General features: G+C 42.6%; 1 protein-coding gene across 14 annotated transcripts in view; it reads right to left on the bottom strand.

Annotated features, from left to right (window-relative positions):
- Positions 1-23,758, bottom strand: part of DTNB (dystrobrevin beta) — a 227,257-nt gene that overhangs the window by 178,421 nt on the left and 25,078 nt on the right. For all 14 annotated transcript variants that reach the window (XM_061990290.1, XM_061990286.1, XM_061990291.1 and 11 more), the window contains 2 exons: positions 19,217-19,302; positions 7,158-7,312 (listed from right to left, as the gene is read on the bottom strand). In XM_061990290.1, the coding sequence (XP_061846274.1) occupies positions 7,158-7,312; positions 19,217-19,302 (241 nt within the window). The remainder of the gene's footprint in view (positions 1-7,157; positions 7,313-19,216; positions 19,303-23,758) is intronic.

Here is a 23,758-nt window from a genome sequence, read left to right as displayed (position 1 = left end):
CTGTAGCTAACCACCTTGGAAAGACAATGTGGAATTATAATTATCTATCCTCATTACCATTAAGAAAAATTCTAAGAAATGTTTTATCTTATTTCTTCCAAATTTTATAAGGTGTTTCAGTCTCTCTACTTAGTAAATGAAAAGCTTTTCCTGAATAGTTAATTGCTGCTACAAGATAATCCAAGAATTTCCTGACAGACACAGTATCAAATGTACAATGTGGACAAGAGCTACTGCCTGGATCTTGCCTGGCAACCCCAAGCTCCCCTCCTCCTCAACACCAAGTCAACCTGCCTTCTCCTCTCTGGGCAAAATAAATTAAAGAAATCTTCAAATGCCCATCTCAGTAAGGCCACAAAACACACAAAATCTGCTTAAATAAGCTTTCTGATGGACAGAGGACTATGATTTTCACCTAGGGAACTGGTACTGTTCAATCTATTCATTAATGACCCTGATGAGGGAACAGAGGGCACTGTCAGCAAGTTTGCTGATGATACTGAACTGGGGGGAGTGGCTGACACACCAGAAGGCTGTGCTGACATTCAATGAGACCTGGACAGGCTGCACAGGGAGAAATTTAATGAAATTCAACAAGGGCAAATGTAGAGTCTTGCATCTGGGAAGGAATAACCCCACGTACCAGTACAGGTTGGGGAATGACCTGTTGGAGTAGTATAGGAGAAAGGGATCTGGGGGTCTTGGTGGACAGCACGATGAGCATGAGTCAGCAACGTGCCCTCGTGGTCAAGAAGGCCAATGGCATCCTGGGGTGTATTAGAAAGGCTGTGGGCACTAGGTTGAGAAATACTCTCCTCCTCCTCTACTCTGCTCTCGTGACATTGCATCTGGAATAATGTGTCCAGCTCTGGGTCCCTTAGTTCAAGAAGGACAGGGAGCTGCTGGAGAGAGTTCAGCGCAGGACCATCCAAGATGATTAAGGGAGTGGAGCATCTCCCTTATGACGAAAGGCTGAGGGAGCTGGGGCTCTTCAGCTTGGAGGAGACTGAGGGGTGATCTCATTAATGTTTACAAATATATAAAGGATGGGTGTCAGGAGGATGGAGCCAGGCTCTTCTCAGTGATGTCTAATGATAGGACAACGGGCAATGGGTACAAGCTAGAACACAAGAGGTTCCAAAGAAATACAAGGAAGATTTTCTTCACTGTGAGGGTGACAGGACACTGGAACAGGCTGCCCAGATGGGCTGTGGAGTCTCCTTCTCTGGGGACATTCAAAACCCACCTGGACAAGTTCCTGTGTGACCTACTCTAGGTGGCCTTGCTCTGGCAGGGGTTTAAACTAGATGATCTTCCGAGGTCCTTTCCAACCCTTACCATTCTGTGATTCTGTGACTGTGGTAGGCAATGTGTGGGAACAGAAAGGACCAGTTGCACACCCAGAGAGAACTCCTGTGCTAATGGTGTTAAATGCCAGCACCCTCTGTAACTGATGTGCACATTATATGTCTCAACATAATACCTAGCTGCTTGCTTGTGTGGTTATTGCATAACTTCACAAAAATGCCTCCAAAGTTCCAAATTTTGCCTTAGCTCTCATCTCTCATACTGTTTCATATACAAGAGAATGAAGGTAGCTCCAAATAATCAATACTGCTCACAGACAGACAAGTTTTCTAGAGACAAGACTCAAGATCTCATAGATATCACATCCATATTTAAAAACTGTAAAAAGGAGGACCCTATGAATTAACAGCTAGCCTCAGCTCCATGCCTGCTAAGGCTATGAAGCAGATTCTCCAGGAAAACATGGCAAAACATACAGAAGACGAAGTCATCACGGCCAGACAGCATGGCTTCCCTTAGTGCAGCTAATACAGTGCCTTCTGTGACATGACTACATCAGAGGACAAGAGAAGAGCTATGGATGGAATCCACCTAGCGTTTGATACATTCCACCACGTTCTGGCCACTACATAGGAGAGATATGAGTTTGATGGCTGGGCTGTCAGATGGGCAAAGACTTGGCTGGATGGCACAATGTTCAAGCAGTGCAAAAAGTGTAACAAGGGATGTCTGTACTGGGACCAATACTATTTAATATCTTCACCAATGACATTGTGGGATTGAGAGTATCCTCAGCAAGTTTGCAGATGACACCAAGCTGAGCAGTGCTGTCAACACACTGGAGGTAAGGGATGGCATCCAGAGGGACATTGATGGGCTTGAGGAATGGCCCAGTCTGAACTTCATGAAGTTCAACAAGGCCAAGTGCAAAGTCCTGACCGTGAGTCACTGCAATCCCCAATATCAAATACAGGCTGGGAGACAAGTGGATTGAGAGCAGCACTACAGAGAAGGACTTAGAGATATCAGTGGACAAAAAATTGGATGTGAGCCATCAAAAAGAGCTCACAGCCCAAAAGTCAACCATATCCTGGGCTGCATCAAAAGCAGCAAGAAAGGGAGGGGATTCTCCCCCTCTACTCTCCTAAGTCTCTACCTGGAGCACTGCATCCAGCTCTGGGGCCCATGGCACATGAACCTGCTGAAGTGGATCCAGAGGAGGCCACAGCAATTGTCACAGAGCTGAAACATCTCTCTTATGGAGAAAGACTGGGTTGTTCAGCCTGGAGGCTCTGTGGAAATCTTATTGTGCCTAAAGGCAGAGTTATAAGAAAAACACAGACTTTTTATCAAGGCCTGTGGTGACAGAGTAAAGGGTGATGATTTTAAATTGAATAAGTAGGTTCAATGTGGACATAAGGAAGAAACTGTTTTTTGGAATCAGAGTAGTGATCAAGTTGCCTAGAGATGTGGGCACTCCATCCCTGTGTTCAAGGGCAGGCTGGATGGGGCTTGGAGGAACCTGGTCTAGTGGAAGGTATCCCTGCCCTGGCCAGGGGTTTGGAATTGGGTCCCTTCCCAGCCAAACCACTCTAGGATTATATGACTCTATGATTAGACAGTGGTAGATGATACACACAGTTGCAGAAGACCCTATACTTAATGGGAGAGCTTCTCTGCTGTAGACAAGGATGCTCCTCAAAGAAAAAAGCAAGTTCCCTTTAAGCAGTGAGAACTTTAGGAGTTGTCAAGCTGTGGAGTGATGCAACTTCCATGTAATTCACAAGAGGGCAGTAGGGACACAGGCTTTGGGGTTTTTTCACCTATAGAGGTAGGCATAATTTGCAACCAACTGACAAGCATCACAAGGTATTATCACTGCTACATCTTGTTTGTCTGGGCATAGGCATTCTTAGTAGTGGCTGAGTTGGCAGGAGAGAAAACAACAAACTCCTCCTTCTGGAAATTATGTGTCAGAAAAGAAGTCTAGGTAAAGCTCTCTAACATTTCCTTTTGGGTTCAGAATCCAACCATGGAGTAACAACAAAAAAATAACCTGCCAGCAGCAGGTTCCAAATTCCAAGAACATAAAGTAGAAGTTAGTAAATGTACAAACACAACCAACTATGAGGGTCAAATGCTCCCCAGAGCATTTCTGCATAGATACTACTCTCTGTGATCACCTCCTTACTCTTGGTCACATTTTAATAATGGTTTGCACCAATTGCTACAAGCATATCTACTTGTCTTTAAAGCTCTGTAGTCTCAGATCATCTTGCAGGTTATTGTAGTGGCAGGTCATACCAATTCTTCTATTTAGAACAATACCATAGGCTTGCTTCAATAGCAAAAACTTTGTCAGTTTTATTGTTACGCTGCCAACACTCATTTCAACAAGATGTTAATGCGTGTCCCCAAAAATACTGGCATAAAACCATATCCCCTGAGCCAACACAAAAACAGGTGATGTCTAACCCTGTAGTGATTAAAGCAAGCTATACTCACGTAGGTAGCTGTGTATTAGACCCCACCTCCATCTAACTGTCCTGTATCTTGTGCTTAAACTGCAGCTCTATCAACATGCTTACAACATATATCCTTATAATTGGCTTTAATGAGACTGTGCATCCTGACTACCCTGATGCTGTGAAGCTTGTGCAGTCAGCTCAGCTATCAGGGATATACCATCCATGAAGCCTGAGTCAGATAGTGCTTTAACAAAGCTTTCATGTGAGGATGATGGGCACAAATCAATGCCTACCTAGGCCTCCTTGTAGTTTGTGCTGCTGAGTTTCAACAGAATAATGTGCAGTTTGACAGTACAGAAGCCACTCTCCTGGCTCCCGAGTCTCTGAAGTGAACTCCTCAGCTTGGTAGAAACACTGCAATTAAAAATGGTCTGTAAAGGAAATACAATGTGGACACACCTCTATGACGACAGGACAGGCTGTGCCATTCTAAGGCGGGGAATGTCACCATTATGCAGCATCTCTGACAAACAGATGAACTGTCGCCAAGGGAACAAAAGCCTTAAAAGAAGTATGACATGATAGCTTACATCTGCGGAAGCCCTCACTTGACCTACAAGAGTAAATTATTACTGAAAGCTCTTTATACATCTGGAAACCATCACAAAGAACTCAGCTCTTGCCAAAAGCATCCCAATAAACTCCATTTTGTGTGGGCAACAAGTCTGAATTATTTCATCTGAGACCTAAAAAATGGAACAGAATTGTGGAGTGTATGTAATCAACAACACTTCTTTGCCTATTGGCCCTTTCCCCATGCAGACAGCAGTAAATTATCAGCCTTTGGCTAATCTGCAAGAAGTGGCTCCCAGAACCAAAACCTCCACGGGTAGCCAAGAACCACAGCTGTCCAGGAAGGATTTGTCTCTTGGTAGCTTAAGTAACACTAGGGAATGTTCCTTGCACTAAAACTCAATCATGCGTGCCTGTATGTTATTAAACCTGTGCCTGACTTAACCACTCACTCTCCCAAATGATTTCAGCATCCATATCAGGTGCTAACATCAGCTAGGAACCATTTTTAATAAACAGTTTCCATGTAACCACCCTGCTTCAGGGAATAAGAGAGTTTAATCGCACGGATGTGGTTAGACCATTCCCGTTAGCCTTGGGACCACAGAACAGCTCAAGGTCCTCTTTAGTTAACTAGTACAGATGTAGTTTTTCTGTCTATCATATAAATGTTGAAGTCTGAAACCCCACACTTTATAAATACAATCTGGAGAGAATTCCAGCAAAACAATAGGCTGTAAAAGGAGATTATCCCAGACCTACCTCTGATAAGTCTGTTTTCAGATTTGGAAGGCATAAGAAAATGGAATTAAATTTAAGACAGATTATACATCTACCTCCCAGGATCTGTTTGTTTCAATGTTTTCAAATAGGTGAAAGAACTGCCTTGGGGTACAGCGTATATCTGGACTAATTAAAAAAACATGACTACTCTCTACAAACCTGGTCACACTAGGGATTTTGTTTTGCTGAATAAAATTAGAGCAAAGGAATTTCAAAAAGTTAATCAATGTGAAGAATTAGCTTTATTGTTCATGGGAGTGCTTAAACATGTTGCAGGCAAACGTGCAAATTGTAGAACTGTAGAATCACTGAGGCTGCAAAACACACTTAAAATCATTGACTCCAACCACTCACTTCACACTGCCATGGCCATCACTAACCCACGTCCCTCATCCATGGCTACACATCCAGGGATGGGGACTCTACTATCAACCTGGGTAGACTGTGCAAGGGCTGGACAACCCTTTGGGGATTAAAATGTTCATTATCTCCAATTTAAACCTCCTCTGTGGCAACTTGAGGCCATTTCCTCTCATCCTGTCACTTGGGAGAAGAGACCAACACATCCCCCCCATCTCCTGTCAAGCAGTTGTAGAGTGATGATGATGTCGCTCCTCAGGCTCCTCTTGTCGAGGCTGAACACCCTCAGGGTCATCAGCCCCTCCCCAGCAGACTTGTGCTCCAGAGCCCTTTCCCCAGCTCTGCTGCCCGGCTCTGGACACGCTGCGGCCCCTCAGTGTAGCCTCACTTGGCTATCATGGCAAGATTTGCATCACATATCTTAGACATCTCAGCCAACTGTCGAAGTCTAGCTCATCTCTATGAGTAAGAGAGAGATGGCCACTTTCAGAGCATAGAGTTCCAAACACAACAAAAAAAATCCCACCCCAGTTCCCTTTGCAGGCAATGGAAAGGGCACATAGAGCTTAGAATTTGATGTCCGACTTCCATATCTCCATAATGAGGCTGATGTTTTCCATTCAACAGCAGTGCAACTTACAGGAAACTTGATTTGATGGAATCAGTTTTCCTACAGGCATAAATGGCTTTCACTGACATAACAGAAAGGGTGGCATGTGTATGGGAACAAGTCTGGCCCACAAATGCTTCAGCCAGTAAGCAAACAAAAACAAATCCAATACCTTACTAATTACACTAAACATATCAAACATAAAAATCGGTCCTCAGTAATTCACAGATGAGCTGGAGTCCTCATCATTTCCTAAATCAAAGTATGTGCTGTATTTCAAATATACTAATTGCTAATTAACTTAAATTTAGTGACTATAAATTCAGAATCTAAATAGTTCAGAAATATTTCCTCTGGAATATAATCATGAGTAGAGTTTAAATACTTAACTTTATGCCTAAGATTATGTAGGCTCCTGTGTACAGTCAATTTAAGGCTTATTTATACTACTTATTAGCTCAAATTAGAAACAAATCCTTGGAACAATTAAATTAAAACTAAAATGTATAAAGAAATAAGCTCTTAAGATCACTACTACAACATGTACTTGAAATATCCCATACAATAGAAATATTTCAGAAAACACAGCTATGAGTACTGCAGTGCAACTGATTTAAAAATAAACTATGTGTACACAAAGTGTTTGTTTTGAGCAGATTCAACCAACTAGCAAATGATTTCTTGAAACTAACACTCTTAACCCACTGAGAAAGCTTAAAAAAAATAAATCAAGGGAAAGTGGTAAAAGTGCAGTGTTTCATGGTTTAGAAAATAAATAGGTCATCCTCGTTGTTCTTCTGATGGGGAATAGAATCATCCCTTCAAGGAGGGGGAACAAACTAAAATTGTGCAAAATCCTTTAATTGCCTAAAACCTAGACAGACAATTTTCAATTATTTTCTTAAAACTGCTTAAGTTAGATAGTGTGTATCAGCAATCCACTCCCTCTCAGCCTCAGACAAAGTACAACCAATGCAGCCAGCGGGCTTCAGAAGACAGCACTAAGAGCACTGTATTCACTAGCAACACAACAATTCTGTTTTGTTGACTCTTACCTGTTGTGGGAAACAGGTCCGTACAGAATGTTCCGTGTATCCAAAAGAAGGCCCCTCAAAGACAGCTGTTGGGAGTTTTAGAACTTCCTTCAGAAACTGGTCAAACTTTGTAAATATCATTAGTCCATTTGAATCTGATATTTGAGAGAATATATCTGTAAGAAAATATAACAAAATCCTACAGTAAATACATGCTTACTACAGAAAAGTAAAATATTTCAAGCCATTTAAACATCCAGATATTTTTGGTTTCATTCTGAACCTAATTTCTTATGCTTGCCATCAAGATAAAAATTTAAGTATTCAAATATGCTGTGATGTAAATCTTCCTGTTTCCTCCATTCCACCTCACCTAGTCTTGAGACAAGATTTTGCCAGTGCATTAACAGTGACAGCAAGAAAGAAGAAGCTAGGAGGAATTACAGAACGTTATATCTTCAAGTTTACGCCTTCAAAATAAAACACATAAAATCCTCTGAGAAGTCTCCTAGAATCAAAAAACAGTTGTAAGAATCACAAAGTCAAAACTTCTGGTAAATATGGTGCACGTCAATGCATGTTGAATTCAGGAAAGACAGCGGTAGAAAAGAGCATCAGAAGAAAAGCAGTCAGCAACTAGGGTACAATGACCTCCATCCCAAGGCTAAAACACACGATAGCCATGCAGTTGAGTGGATGAGGAAGAAGAAATCTGACCTAATTTTATATCAGAAGATGCTGAGCACGCTGAAGAGCTCAAGCAAGAACTTCTGTCCTTCCACAAGATGAGATGAGGTATGCTTTTTAATTAGTTATATTATATGCTGAATATATTTCTGAAACCAAAAAGAGGACTAAACAGAATGTCCAGCAATCCTGGGTATATGTGGCAAAAAGGAGGGAGGAGGGTCCCAGAATGCAGCAGGAGTGGGATACTTTTGCAGTTATTTTCACTCTCATACCATAGAATCACAGAATTGTTGAGGCTGGAAAAGACCTTTCAGATCCTCAAATCCAACTGTTCCTCCAGCACTGCCAAGCCCACCACTAACCCATGTCCCTCAGCCCCACAGCTACACAGCTTTGGAATCCCTCCAGGTATGAGGATTCCATCATGGTCCTCGGCAGCCTGTGCCAGGGGTGGACAACCCTTTGAGAAAGAAATTGCTCCTCATCTCTAATCTAAACCTCCCCTGGTACAACTTGAGGCCATTTTCTCTTGTCCTGTCACTTGTATCTCATGAGTAGAGGCCGACCCCTCCCCAGCCACAACCTCCTGTTAGGGAGGTGACCATGCTCCTCATCACAAGTATATGGATGGAAGGACATCTCCTGAGCTTCCCTCTCTGGAGTCTCTCTGTTCCTTTACTGCACAGAGCTCAACTTCTCCAATGCCTCTGCTCCAGACATTCCACAAATTCAACCCAAAGCTTCAGAGAATCACAGAATGGTAGGGGTTAGGAGGGACCTCTAAAGATCATCTTGTCCAGTCCCTTGCCAAAGCAGTCCATCTAGATCAGGTCACACAGGAACATGTTCAGGTGAGTTCTGAAAGCCTCCAGAGGAGGAGACTCCACAATCTCCCTGGGCAGCCTGTTCCAGTGCTCTGTTACCCTTACAGTAAAATAGTTTTTTCTTATGTTTAAGTGGAAATTTTTCTGTTCCAGCTTTTGCCCATTACCCCTCATCCTGTCACTGGAGAGAAAAAGAAAAAAAGTGTCACCTCATCTTCATGACAAACACCTTTTAAACACTTGTAAGTGTTAATGGGATCCTCCCTTAGTCTTGTCTTCTCTAGGCTCAACATGTCTCCAGCTATCATATCACAGGAAAGGTAAAAACATAGGAGAAGATGTATAGATACTATTATAAGAAAATGCCCTATCAAATATTAGGAGAGCTGCATACAGATGAAGCAGAACTGTCTGGGGATCAAAAATCTGTTAGGAAAAGACAAATCTCTAAAACAGCAAAAGTGGGTCTCCGAGATAATTGCACAGTCAGATTATGTTATAGGAAGATTTCTCTAAAAAAAGCACTAATATTAGTAAGACCTAAAATTTTCCAAGATGTGACAGATACCAGAATCCTTCACTAAACAGCCACTGAATCATCTATGAGGTTAAGACAGCATCAGTAAGAAAACATCAAAAAGAATATGTTGTCAGAAAACAAGCTTAATTTAAAGGATCAAAACTAGGTTTATTAAAAAAAAAAACCCAACTATTTCAGACAGGCTTATTTCTAGTGAACTGGAGAAATTATTCCAGTCTCCTGAACAAACTGGCTCCCGCAGAAGCCTACAATATCTAAGCTAAGGATGATAAACCTATCTGGTATTGGTATCACTGGCTAAACAGACAAGTGTAAAGTGAAGGCCTGAAGACCTTGTCAAATAATCTTATAAACCATACTAGAAATAATGGAGGAAAAAGGATAAAGGGAAAATTTAACAGAGATAAGGGGTTGGGGAGATTCACTGTATTTTAGAAAGCCAAGTAGAAAAATGAAATTTAACCTGACAATTGTATGTGAAGAAAAGTCAGGATCAAAATGCACACACAAATGAAAACTAAGGGAAAAACTAAAACTAATCAGAGAGTCAAACTCGCAGAATCCTAACCCATTCCAGATCAGAATCACTCCAGAACTGGCATGTGCACAGGAACTGAAAGTCTACTAATAAATCTGTCAAGGTGGGACTGGTAGGACAACTGGAACATGACAGCACTTGTATTTAAAGGACAGAAATCTTCTGGGTACACACAGTCTATTAATCTGAACTGAACAGATTTAAATGATTTCAAAGAGAAAGTAATTAAAGCTATGGAAATAAATTGAAAATGAGATAAGACAGAACAGGCTATACCAAGGGTAAATACAAAATAACCTCAAACCCCCAAACCCACTAACGTATATCTTACAGTCATTAAAAAGTGGCTTTATAGTCAAAGTTGAACTCATTTACATTGGGAACTTCCACAAGGGAAATTAGCAGTGAAATTGGAAAAGATAAAGATTAGTAGGATATAATTATAAAGTCATTTGCCCTTTCAAAGGGCATCAAATTACCCTCAAAGAGAAAACCTCAAGCAAAATAAGCTTCAGTATAATTTCTAAAGAGCTTGCCTCAGGGTCACAACAGGCATGTGTTAATAGTTTCCTGATGACAAAGTGTTATCCTTTAATTCTCAAAATTCCAGTTCAATGCTACTATCAACAGCAGCTGCAGATGAGGCAGCAGTGTGCCCAGGTGGCCAAGAAGGCCAATGGCATCCTAGCCTGTATCAAAAATAGTGTCACTAGCAGGACCAAGGAGGTAATTGTCCCCTTGTAACTCAGAGCTGGTGAGGCTGCACCTCAAGTACTGTGTCCAGGTCTGGGCCCCTCACTACAAGGACACTGAGGTGCTGGAAGAGTGTCCAGAGACAGGCAGCAAAGCTGGTGAAGGGTCTAGATAATAGGTCTTATGAGAAGCAGCTGAGAGAGCTGGTGATATTTAGCCTAGAGAAGAGGAGGCTGAGAAGGAACATGATCCCTCTCTACAACTACCTGAAGGGAAGTTGTAGTGAGATGGGGGTTCATTTCTTCTCTCCAGTAATGAATAACCGAACACAAGGAAATGATTTTAAGTTGTGCCAGAGGAGTTTAGATTGGAGACGAGGTAGAACTTTTCCACTGAGAGGGTTATTAAGCACTGGAATGGGCTGCCCAGGCAGGTGGTGGAGTCCCCATCCCTAGAGATAGTCAAAAGATGCATAGATGAAGTGCTGAGAGATATGGTTTAGTGATGGTCCTGGCAGTGTGAGGTTAATGTTTGGACTCAATGAGCTTTAAGGTCTTTCCCAATCATAATGACTCTATGCTAAAAACATTATTTCTTTTTTAACCAGAGAGAATACAAAAATTTAGAACTACAAAAAGACCACTGCTCAGTCCCTAAAATACAAATGTAAAATGGTATTTGTGCAACTTCCTACTGCCTTTTATCAAATGTTTGTAGTAAAACTTCTACATTATGAACAGAGCTCATAATATTATCTATTAAACCTGTCTGACAGTTCCCTTGAGAGCTTTTTTCAGTTGATTATAACTGCCAAAAAGGACTGTTATGGGTTCCCCAGTCAAGACATTTGCCTGATGCTTTGTACAGTTTCAGCTGAAGGCTTTGCAATTTCTACAATTAAGTAAAAAACAAAGCAGCAAAACCTGACACCCTCATTAGCCAGAGCCTTGACCTTAAGTGTATCCTGTGTGTCTCAATTCCTATGAAGTTGTTAATTTTTATCACATGATCATAAAATATTTGTTAAATACTAGCTTTAATGTCAGTAAAAGCCAAGAAAAAAAATCAATTTAACAGATTAATCAATTTGTGACTTTGGCTGTGTGTCAGTGTGTGCAGGTTTTTTGGCATTAATCCAAAGTATGTGTTAAGGTCAAAAGGACAATCCAAGGAAGCAGAGGCCAGTCAGCCTCACTTCAGTCCCTGGAGAAGTCACAGAATAAATGTTCTTGGTGCACATCTGCATACATCAAAGAAAAGGTGACTGGGATCCCTCAGTGTGGATCTACCAAGGCCAAATCATGCCTGAGTAGCTTGATTCTTCTGGGAGATGATGACTGAATTTGGAGATGATGACTGTCTCCCCTCCCCAGCCCTGTAGCAGCCTTACCTCTGTCAGACCAGCTGATGTGATAACTCCTAACCTTTGTTATAAACAAAGTGTAACATCCTGAACTGGACTTATTCACTTTGAATAGATGTGGTACTACAACAAACGAAATGAAGTCATCCGAATCCACAACTTTTGACATTTTTATACAGCATTTCTTGGGTTTATAAAACTATGATAAAAATCAAAGTCCATAGGTGTAGGCTTGGTGTGCAACTCCTGCTTTGCAAGGAGTATCATGTCACAGGAAATAATCTTTTCCAGAGACAGCAAAGTGGTATCATCAAACAACTCCCATTTCATCTGTGCTGTCAGACACTGTATGGACTGAAGAATACTCCATTTGTTCTCAATTTCAGAACTGAAAAAAAAACATAAGCTAGTACATATGCAAGTACAGAGACCAAGTTACTATCATTCATATAAATTGTGAGATGAGAAAAAAATCCAGTATTTACAACTCCCAGGGTTTCCAGAAAGCCAGCTGAGCTGGAGCTGACAGTCTGCTTAGGAAAGGGAGAGGAGGCAGTGTAGAAGTGGGGGTGGAACCAGGGGACAAGTAAACTGGAAACAGAAGTTCAGTGATGAAATAGGTCAGAGACAGGCTGGAAAGACAGGAAAGGCAAAAAACAAACCAACCCAAAATAGGACAGCACATTCAGAATGATCAGAAGAAATAAAGAATTTGAGAGCAGCTGAGGCAGAACAGATCAAAAGCTTTTATCCCAACAGCAGATGGCTCAGGCAAGCACATCCCCCAGAATATTCCTCCACTCACTGAGTATGTCTGTGCATTCCATAACCTTTGATGGATTTGCCTTCAGTGAAATTGGTTCAGGGAGTTACCAAGTGATGTAAACATTTGATACTGACAACATTCTTTGGTAGAGTTTAAAGAAATGGGTTTTGTTGTTTCAGTCTGTCACTGCTAATTCCAGTTACTGTCCTCCAGCTCTTGAAGTGGAAGGTGAAAGGAACAGCCATTTGCTACTCACCACAAGTACTCTAATTGTGATTTTAGGGGACACTACCCTTTCACCACGATTTTTCTTTCTAGATTGAAGAATCCTGCTCTAATTTTTTTTTGTACAGAAAGCTTCCTCTATCTTTGATGATCTTTGTTATTCTTCTCAAAAAAGATGTGTCAGAACTGGCAAGGGCAGGGTACAGAGAAGGGTACTAGAACAGCAGTCATCCATGTACTTATCCAGTGCAGCATCATCTTCACAGAAGTGTAGAGCTTCTACCTGAGCAGCTGCAGCTTCATTAGCTCACCCTTCTGTGCAGCACGTTAGGATTACGTCCAGCATGCACCATCTGACATGGTCACACTGACCAGTTACTCACCACTGTGGGATACCACAGCTCTTCGGCCTATTTTAGCTTTTACTACACTGTTTTACTTTATATCAAATCGGTACCTTTCACTGCATTTTTCCAGATCATTTATGATAGCCTTAAAAACAGTTTAGGTCTGGTACTATCCACCAAACTTATATACAAAAAGGAGCTTTATTGCAATAAAAAGCTCTTTTTTTGTTCCTTTTAGTCAATCTTCTACTCATGCAAAGACTCCCACCTTTCACCAGACTTTTAAATGTCTTTTAAGTGTTTGATAAGGGACCTTCTTGAATGACTTTCAGAAATGCAAGGAGTCTGTATCAGTCAGAAATCCCGCATCCATCTTTTTTTTGCCTCCTTTAATGAGCTCTCGTGGTCTTATAAGGCATCTCTTTACAAAAACCATTTCCCTCAAAAACAAAATCTCATTTATCTGTGCATCCACTAATTCTATTATTTAGAACAGTTTGCCCAGAACGTATATCAGGTACAGAGGCCTGCAGCTTCTCACATCTCCCCTCCCAAACTTCACACATTTTCTTCCTCCCCTTGGAAGTGACAGAGGAGAGTCCACAGGAGAAAGTGAACATGAAGAAAGTGCCATGACCACACAAAGCACAGTAAAGGATAAAGAAATTTCTGTCATTTGACTCCTAAGATACTGTACCTGACAGGACACGATAAAAACCCTCAGGTTTTCAATGGGTGTGGTCAACAGTTTGTACTCTCTCATGAGAACTAGTTCAGAAACATCAAATGGTGGGAAATCAGTATGAGTGACATACTGAGAAGGCAAGGAGGGGAATCAAGTTAAAAACCAGACAGATGTGCTACTGTCCAAATCACAACAGTCACACGTTCTCTGAAAATGATGGTCCATGTCCAAACAAAAGTGCACCAATGAAAAAGGGACAGCCGATATTGGAGGAGAGATCCTGAAGTACAAGGCAGACTAAAAGTTAATTGATAAGATTAAAAAAAAGAGTAAGTGAAAGTCATGACAACCAAATATAACAAAGCTTTAAGGAGAACTATTCAGTGAAAGAAGTAAAAAACCTTTCCATCAATATATATGAAGAGCAGTTAAGATTTTTTATAGAGAAGAAATTTACCGTGGCAAAGGAAACAGGAGTCATTAGAAACTGAAAAAAGACAAAGAAAGCTTCAAATGTTATGTAGCAGACATGAAAAGACAGAGAATAAGACACTAAATGCACAAATTCTAAGTTTTAAGATTAGATACACGTGTTAAATACGACTATTAAATGAAGTGTCTTAAGGCAAAAGCATGTCAACTAGTCACCTTTTGAATCAGTAACTTGAGACTTAATATGTCTTACAGAACACAATCTAGGTCTTTGTCTGAAAAACACCAGAAGTTTACCTATGCCTAGAACATTTAATTCCAGTGGATAATTGCTGTTGCCACTGAAAAGTGCCATTGCAGTTTTCTCAATATGTTTCAGCATTGTCTTGCCAATTCTAGAAGCAATGCTCCTTTTCTGTCCCAGGCCTGTGCTGAACTACTCATCTACTCTCACCTTCTCAAATCTTATCTTAATTGAATCCAAATCTTTTACTAAGGAGATATAGTCTCTTTCCCCCAGTATTTGAACTTCCATATTTTATAGAGGTAATGCATTTGTTAAAAATTATTAAGAAGTCTTTAATATCCTCTGTCATACATGCCTGTTCCCTTTATTTAACACTAATCTTCAGTCACCTGCAGCAAGGTTTTTAGTTTGACAGTTTCACAGTTACTACCAGACTAAAAAAAACCCTAGTATTTCCTGGTACTGAAATATGTGCAGCCTTCAAATATGTGTCTGCAATGATTTCTCACTGTCTATTTTTCAGACTTTGTCATGTACCCAGCACATTAGTATTTCACCTTGTGAGTTTTAAAGCAAATATAACCAATAACCATGAAATTATCTCTGTCCTCAGAGAAGCAAGGAGGGGGATCAGCAGAACTGCCACCTTAGATTTCCTGAGGGCTTCCTTGTTTAGGAACAAGGTGTAGTGGTTTTGCCTGGGTCAGGTTTTTTGGTAGCAGGGGGGCTACAGGGACGGCCTCTTCAAACCAAAAGAGTTGCCAGAAGCTTCACCTGTAGCTGACAGGGTTAGGGCCAGTCAATTCTAAGCTGGACCCTGCACCTGACCCAGGCCTGGCCAATTAGAGATGGAGGTGACGCCTCTGTGAATAACATATTTGAGAAGAAGTTGTTGTTGCACAGTTGCAAAACTGCAGCAGCAACAGGGAGTGAGAATGTGAAAACATCTCCACAGACACCAAGGTCAGTGGAGAAGGAGGGGGAGGAGGGTGCTTAGGCACTGAAAAGGCTCCCCTGTGATATGTGGTGATGACCATGCTGAAGCAGGTTGTCCCCCTGCAGTCCATGGAGGCCACCAGGAAAGACCCATTCGCAGCCTGTGGAGGATCCCAACACCAGAGCGGGTGGATGCCTGAAAGAGGCTGTGACTCCGTAACAGGTTCACCCTGGAGCAAGTTCCTGGCAGGACCTGGAGTCCGTGGGGGAGGTGCCCACGCCAGAGCAGGTTTGCTGTCAGGACTTGTGATCCTGTGAGGGACTCAGGTTGGAGCAGTCAGTACCTGAAGGACTGTTCTCCTGGTGGGTGACCCACGTTGGGGCAGGGTGTGAGGAGCTGACCCCATGGGTGGCCCCATGCCAGAACAGTGTGTGAGGAGCTGCAGCCCATGGGAAGGGCCCACACTGAAGTTTGTGAGGGACTGTCTCTCGTGGGAGGGAGTCCACGCTGTAGGAGTGGGAAGTGTGAGGAGGCCTCCCCCTGAGAAGAAGTAGCAGCAAAGTCCATCTGTAATGAACTGACCACAACCCCCATCCCCTGCGCTGCTGAGGGGAAAGGAAGGGGAATCCTAGGAAGAGGAGGGGTGGGAGGAAGTGTTTTTAAGATAGTTTTACTTCTCATTTCCCTGCTCCTATTGTTTCTTTAATAAATCAAACCTTTTTCTCCCTAAGTTGAGTCTGTTTGATGGTGATGCTAATTGCCAAGCCATCTCTCCGTCCTTATCTCAACTCACAAGCTGTTTGTTATATTTCTCTCTCTCCTGTCCAGTTTAGGAGGGGGAGTGATTTTATGACTAGGTGGACATTAGGTAAAACCACCACACATGGTTGTCAGTATCATTCGGGAGACAGTCTTATAGGGCAAATGAGTGCAGGAAAGCTGGACATTCTTCAAGAAGGAAATCTTAAAGGTACAGGATTGAGCTGTGCCCATGTGCAAGATGAGTCCTCAGGGCAGAAGATCATCCCAGCAGAACAAGGAGTTTCTGCTGGAGCTCAGGGGAAAAAAGAGAATTTATGATCTTTGGAAGAAAGGTCAGGCAGCCCAGGAGAACCACAAGGATGTTGTGAGGTCATCCAGGGAGAAAATTATAAGGGCCAAGGCTCAACTAGAACTTAAGCTGGCCACTACTGCAAAAGACAGTAAGGAAAGTTTTCAGGAATATATTAGCAAAAAAAGTAGGGCTAAAGGGAATCTTCCCCCTTTAATGGATGAAGGAGGAAACTTAGTGACCAAGTATGAGGAAAAGGTGGAGGTATTTAATGTCTTCCCTGCCTCAGCCTTCAACAGTAAAACCAGCTCTTCTCTGGGCACCCATCCATCTGATTTGGAAGACAGAGATGAGAGACAGAATGAAGCTCCATTAGTCCAAAGGGAAATGGTGTGTGACCTGCTGCTCCACCTCGACACACAGAAGTCAATGAGGCAAGCTGGGATCCACCCGAGGGTGCTGAGATGTCTGGCAGAAGTGCTCACCAAGCCACTCTCCATCATCTACCAAAAGTCCTGGCTCACTGGGGAGGTCCCAGAAGACTCGAGGATGGAAAATGTGACCCTCATCTATGAGAAGAGCCAGAAAGGGGATACTGGGAACTACAGGCTTGTCAGCCTAACCTTGGTGCTGGGGAAGGTTATGGAAGAGATTATTCTGAGAGTCATCCTCAGGCACACACAGGGATAACCAAGGGTTCAGGCCCGGTCAACATGGCTTTATAAAAGGCAGGTCCTGTTTGACCCATCTGATCTCCTTATATGCCAAGATGACCCACATAGTGGATGAGAGAAAGGCTGTGGATTGTGGTCCCCCTGGACTTTAGTAAAGCCTTTGACACAGTCTACCCATGGCTTGGATGGACCTATACAGAGCTGAGTGGAAAACTAGCTGATGGATGGTCACAGAGAGTTGTAGTAAATGGAGTTAAATCCAGTTGTTCGGTCAGTCACCAGCGGTGTTCCCCAGGGTTCAGCAATGGGGTCTGTTCTGTTTAACATCTTTATCAGTGACCTGGATGAAGGGATTGAATGCAACCTCAATAAAGTTGTTGATGACACCAAGCTGGATGGGAGCGTAGACCTGCTTGAAGGCAGGAAGGCACTTCAGAAGGCCCTGGTCGGGCTGGAGTGACAAGCTGAGGCCAGTCACATGAGATTCAACAAGATCAAGGGCCAGGTCCCGCCCTTGGGCCACAACAACTCCAGGCAACACTCCAGGCTTAGGACAGAGTGGCTTGAGAGTCGTCTTGTGGAAAAGGCCCTGGGGGTGTTAATCAACAGCTGGCTGAAGATGAGCCAGCAGTGTGCCCAGGTGGCCAAGAAGGCCAGTGGCATCCTGGCTTGTATCAGGAATTGTGATCAGCAGGGACAATGAAGTGATTGTGTTGTCTCGTGCCATCCCGTCCCCCCACCCTCCCCCCATACTCAGCACTGGTGAAGCCACACTTTGAATACTGTGTCCACTTCTGGACTTCTCACTAGAAGAACATTGAGGTATTGGAATGTGCCTGGAGATGGGCACTGGAGCTGGGGAAGGGTCTAGAGAACAAGTCTGATGAGGAGCCGCTGTGGGAGCTCTGGGTGTTTAGCCTTGAGAAGAGCACACTGAGAGGAGATATGATCACTTTCTACAACTACCTGAAGGGAGTGGGTCTCTTCTCTCCAGTATTGAATGGATACAAGAAAATAGGTTCAAGTTGCACCAGAAGTTTAGATTGGACATTAGGTACAACGTTTTCACTGAGAGGGTTATTAAGCATTGGAATGGGCTGCCCAGGGAGGTGGTGGAGTCCCCATCCCTGGAGATATTCAAAAGACACATAGATGAGGTGCTAAGGGATATGGTTTAGTTTAGTGATGGGCTTGGCAGTGTGAGGTTGGTGGTTGGACCTGATGGTCTTAAAAGGTCCTTTGCAACCGTAATGATTCTGTGATAATAAAGAAAAGCCTAAAGAACTATTTACGGCAGATGACAACCACAGAGGTTGCAAGGAATTAATTATTACATGATAACTTTCACAAGGGGAATTTAGGGTCAGGTGAAAATGGCAAGACCTCAATAGTAAAATCTGGCAATGACGGATTCACTTCCCAACTTTTCAGGGTGGAAAAGAAAAAACACCCATAACAACAGTACACCTTGCTACTAAGTAAGAAGAACAAGAATTATTACTGAAGGACAAAAACAAGCTTTATGGATGTCACTGATTCTCTACTGTTACAGCAGAAGGCTCATGGAAACAAAACAAACAAACAAACAAAAAGTAAGACTGATGCCCAAAAGAGAACAGAATAAAGGTCCCTCCCAACCTCTACCATTATATGATTCTATGATAAAATTAGAACTGAGAAGCCAGAATTATAAAATGGGGAGGTGCAGAGAGCACTTCAAATGAAGCAGAAGATCTACAGAAGCCCCACAACGTCCTCAAAACTGGAGAAACAGCAACAAATTGGACATTACTATAATAGAACTTCAGGTCTGATTTTTCTATTTAAAGAACTATTTGAAAAAAAAACCACAGGAACTTGTACCTGCTGCTCAATAACAAGCTCAGTCTCGTTTGTGACCAGCAGATGGCACAGGTAACAAAATCATTCATAAAGCAAGTCATTTCAGTACAGAGATCATTGAATATTCAAGAAAAGTCAACTTTCAGAACTTAATCCAATAAAACATGGCCACTAATGGAAACAAAATACTCCAGAAAATGGCTTGATTTCCTTGAAAATACTCACATCTTAGTTTATCCAGGATTTTCCCACCGCACATTGTTGCTAACATGGCTTTCACTGAAAACACCGTCAGCTTCCCATGGCCCTCACTGTGGAAAAAAAAAATGACAGGGTAACGGCTACATAGAATGACAAATAACAAAAATATTTGAGGCCTGGGAAGAAAACGCATAAATACCTCCAGTAACCACTAAGACTTGACAAAACTTGAATGTAACTTTTAAACAGCGATAACAGCAGTATTTTTAATATATTGGAAGAGTTAACAAGTATCTAATAAAAAAATCATATTTTCTTGCAGACTATGAAAAACACATAGCTGTCATGGTTTAGCAAGGAGCAGCTTTTGCTTGGTAACAGGGGGAGCGAGTTGCAGTGAAGACCTGGTAAAGAGTTTTTGGACTCTCTGTCGGCTCCTGGGTTCAGACCCACCTCAGGCCTGGCTGGGCCAATCTGGCGCCTCTGCCATCACTATTTAGGGGACTGGAATTTGAAGTGCTGGCAGGAGGTGTAAGAGTGATACAAGATGGAGGCGACCACGTGGACCCTACAGCCAGAGAAGGAGGAAGGAGAAGCAAGAGACTAGAGACTCCTCTGCAAGCTGTGGTGAGAATGCAGGCTGTACCCCTGCAACCCATGGAGGGCCATGGCAGGACTGAGAGTTACCAGCAGCTCCGTGTGAGTGAGCCCGGATAGGCGAGGGACTGTGTGGGGAGGTGGCCATGGCCCAGGCCCAGGCCGTGTTGGAGAGCCTGCATACGGCAGAGCAGCCCCACACGAGAGGCAGAGAGGAGCTGCAGCCTTTGGGATATATGAGCATCAGAGCAGCGCGTGTAGGGCTGCCACGTGTGTGAGTTACCCCACGGACTTGCAGGGAGGACTGGTGTGGAGTCCACCTGCCCTGAGGAGGGACAAACGGCAGAAGCTATCAGGAATAGACTGACTGAAACCCACACTCCCTGCCCTCCTGGGCCGTTTAGCGGGGAGGAGGTAGAAACACCAGGATCAGGGCTCTGAGCCCGGGAAGAGGGGAGGGGTGGCAAGAAGGTGTTGGTCGGACTCTTCATTGTTGTACTACTTTGTGTTGTTTTATTTTGGTTATGTTTTGGGGTTTTATGGTTATGTTTTAGTTGATGTTGCATTAAATTATCTTCTGTTTTCTTCCCCAAGCTGAGTAGCCTGGTCTGTTTTGTCCTGCACCTTAAGTGGCAATTAAGCTCTCCCTGCCTTTTGGCAATCCTCAGGTCTTCGGTACTTGAGGCTAATCATGGTCTTTTGTTCCCTGATGGGCCTAAACCACGACAACAGCTAAAGAGATTACTGCTTATCTTGTTCATTTCATAACTGTCCTATACAAAAGTAACGAGTTAAATTTTTTTCAGTAAAAGACATTCATTCCCTGTAAAACATCACATTTGTCACACTGCTATCCTCTTTTAGTTGCTCTTAAATTTTACCTCTTGACTTAAACCCTGATGTTCAAATTCATTCCAAAAATAGTATGGGTGTTGCTAGCTAATGCAGAAGTTGTATGATATCCTGAATACACCACATAGAACAGGAATAACATGAATAATGTTTTCTCCTAATTTAAGTTAATAAAGCTGCCATGCTATGAGACCAGATGGCCAATTTGGAGAATCATTTTCTAGTATTAGCAAGAGAAAATGGATTTGTCTCTATGGGAAGCATGAAAAGCCCATTCAGCATGGTGTGACATGTAGAAACAGCGACGTGTATTATTCCTGTTACCAGAAAGATAAGGATGAAATTATGAGAGAATTAAGTCACCAGAAACACAGAAGATGACTTGCTGGGCTAAAGTGGAGCACAGCTGGTATCAGTAACAGTTCCTCCCAGCTTAGTGTTGGCTCAGAAGACATGTGTCCTGCCTCCCTTTCTCCCGAATTTCTCTGTCTCTCATAGTAATGAAGACAGGAGATGGAGAACATGCAATATGAGATATTAAGACAGCCACAGTGTGGTGATCTCGCTGTAAATCTACTGTTACCATAGACATGGTAACATGTTGCCCACATGATCACTCTCTGCAACCCCCTGACAAGAGGCTGTATTGAGATGAGGGTCAATCTCTTCTCCCCAGTAATGAATAGACAGAACAAGAGGAAACAGCCTCAAGTTGCCCCAGGGGAGGTTTAGATTGGAGCTGAGGAAGAACTTTTTCCCTGAGAGGGTTGTCAGCCCCTGTCCCAGGCTGCCCAGGGAGCTGGTGGAGTCCTCATCCCTGGAGCTATTGCAAAGCCGTGTAGCTGAGGTGCTGAGGGACATGGGTTAGTGATGGGCTTGGCACTGTGAGCGGAGTGGGTGGACTCTATGAGCTTAAAGGTCTTTTCCAACTACAATGATTCCATGAATTCTATGGGGCGAAAGAAAAAAAAATGTGGGTAAAAGCTGATGAAATTCTGAGCAACTTTGCGCCAAACAGAACTGTACTGAGTCACTATCCTTAATCACAAACAGCATCAGTGGTACAGACTGAGAAACCACCAAGAAAAAGTCATAGATAAAAAGAGAAAAAGGATTAAAATAAGGTCAAGTAACTGTAACTAAATGTATTGGATAAATAAATTGTACTATCATGGAAAATACGATGAGGGAGAAAATGCATGATAAGTGTTGGAAGAGATCCAGAAAAGCTCCAGAATACTTCCCAGTGGAAATAAGATGTATATTTAACATTCACACTTGAACTATCAGTACTTGAAAAGCATCAAGAGTGGAATTATTCAATGTAAATATTGGCACACTGTATTGAAGCAGTGACAAGGTCTAATGTCAATGACAGACAAGAAACCAGATGGAGAAATCAGAACTAACCAAGTAACCTTTTTTCCCCTTTTCACACTCAAGATTTAAACACACAAATATTATCTTCTGGTTACATCTCACATTCCACAATGGGGTAAAGGCTCTCAGCCTTTCTCAGACTGAGAAGCACCTGAAAGGTAATATGCTATTTCTCAAATACAGACAGAGTATCTTTCAAATATTCCCTGTACAGAAAAGAGGCAACCTCTCCTGGCACTTCAACTGCAGGAAGACCTGTGCAGAGATCTTCAAGCCTCCACCTCCTCTTCTCTGAGCAAATCTTACTAGCTAATTCAAATGTCCCTAAGTTATCATCTCAGCCCTCCTCCTCCTTTTCTTTTTAATAGATACTCATCTTCTCTCTAAAGAGAGCTCAGTTTTGAATTAATTTCCAGAAAAAAAACAAACAAGTACCTAAAGCCATCACTCTCTCCTCACAGGACACAAAATAATCCTTGCAAAAGTATCTCATGGTCCCTTCAGATATTAGGCCTGCTTCTGCTGATATTCTGTTTATTAATCAAGAAAAAGAACCAAAACTCTTTCCCCTGTAGGGTGGTAGAGGTGTCGTTATTCAGAAACTTGCCATCATTGATTTTTGTACCAATGCTATTCAATCTGCTGGATACCCTATGGAAAAAGGGGCAAAACTTTCAATATTTTTTTAAAGATCTTATAACAGGAGTTGTGTCTCGGAAACAGATCTGGAAGACTTGTTTAAAGCAGACTGGGCCTGCGTACTTGAAGCTTTTTCCAGTTGCCTGGAGAAAGCTGCATCCTCTTTGTTTTCCCAACCAGGCAAGCTGTAGCAGACTGCCCCATCAATTATGTCTATGTCAGTCTGTCTCCAAATCCTGACTCAAACTCCCAGTTGGCTCATCATCTGTCCCCAGGCAGAGCTCCATGCACTCCAGCCACTCTCTCATGTAAAGGACAACTTCCCCTCCTCGTCTGCCCTTCCTAAGGAATCCCCTGCAGCACTCCAGTTTTGTAAGCTCTCCCACCACATCCCCTCTAGAGGAATTATACTTCCACTTCCTCCTGTTTGTTCCCCATGCTGCACATCAGTGTGCAGGCATTTCAGAGAGGTCATGCTCATTTCCCTGAAAACGCATCAGAGCTCTCTGCATAACACTGATCTGTAGGTATTTCCTTACATACATGTATATGCTTGAAGTGAGCCCCTTTCAGCTCTGCTGATTACAAAGTTCCTCCTAATCACAACTTTGCTTGCCAACTCACTTCCTTGCTTGTTTGTCAGTCATTCTCTCCCTCCCCCTTTTGCATGCTGCTTTATTAACAGCAAACAGCATGATTTGATACCTACAATTTAAAAAGAACTTGGAGCAACTAAAGCCACTCTCAAATTAAATATGATTTCTAGTAATGATGAAATAAAAACCTGAATGCTTTTAAACAGTCAAACAAGGCCAGGGAATGAATCATTACTCTGAGGTGCCAGTAACTGGTCAAGGACTTTGGAAAGCCATGAGAGGCTATTGGGAAAAAAACAGACCAGGAATAAACCGTCAAATACCCATGCAAAGCTCTAGGGGAGGAAGCAGGGAAGCTCATCACATGACAGCATTTCCTCCTCAACTCACTCCCGTACAGTCAGTGACAACATTTCTGCACTGTGACCAGTGTTGTTCTATGTTCTATGACGTGTTCATTGTGAGCATTTTTTACACAGAAGTTCTAACTTAAATATTTCTA

This window comes from Colius striatus, chromosome 2 (genome assembly GCF_028858725.1).
Source record: "Colius striatus isolate bColStr4 chromosome 2, bColStr4.1.hap1, whole genome shotgun sequence".
In the NCBI taxonomy this organism is placed as follows: Eukaryota; Metazoa; Chordata; class Aves; order Coliiformes; family Coliidae; genus Colius; species Colius striatus.
Note: the sequence above shows the minus strand (reverse complement) of the source record. Positions and strands in the feature narration are given on the sequence as shown.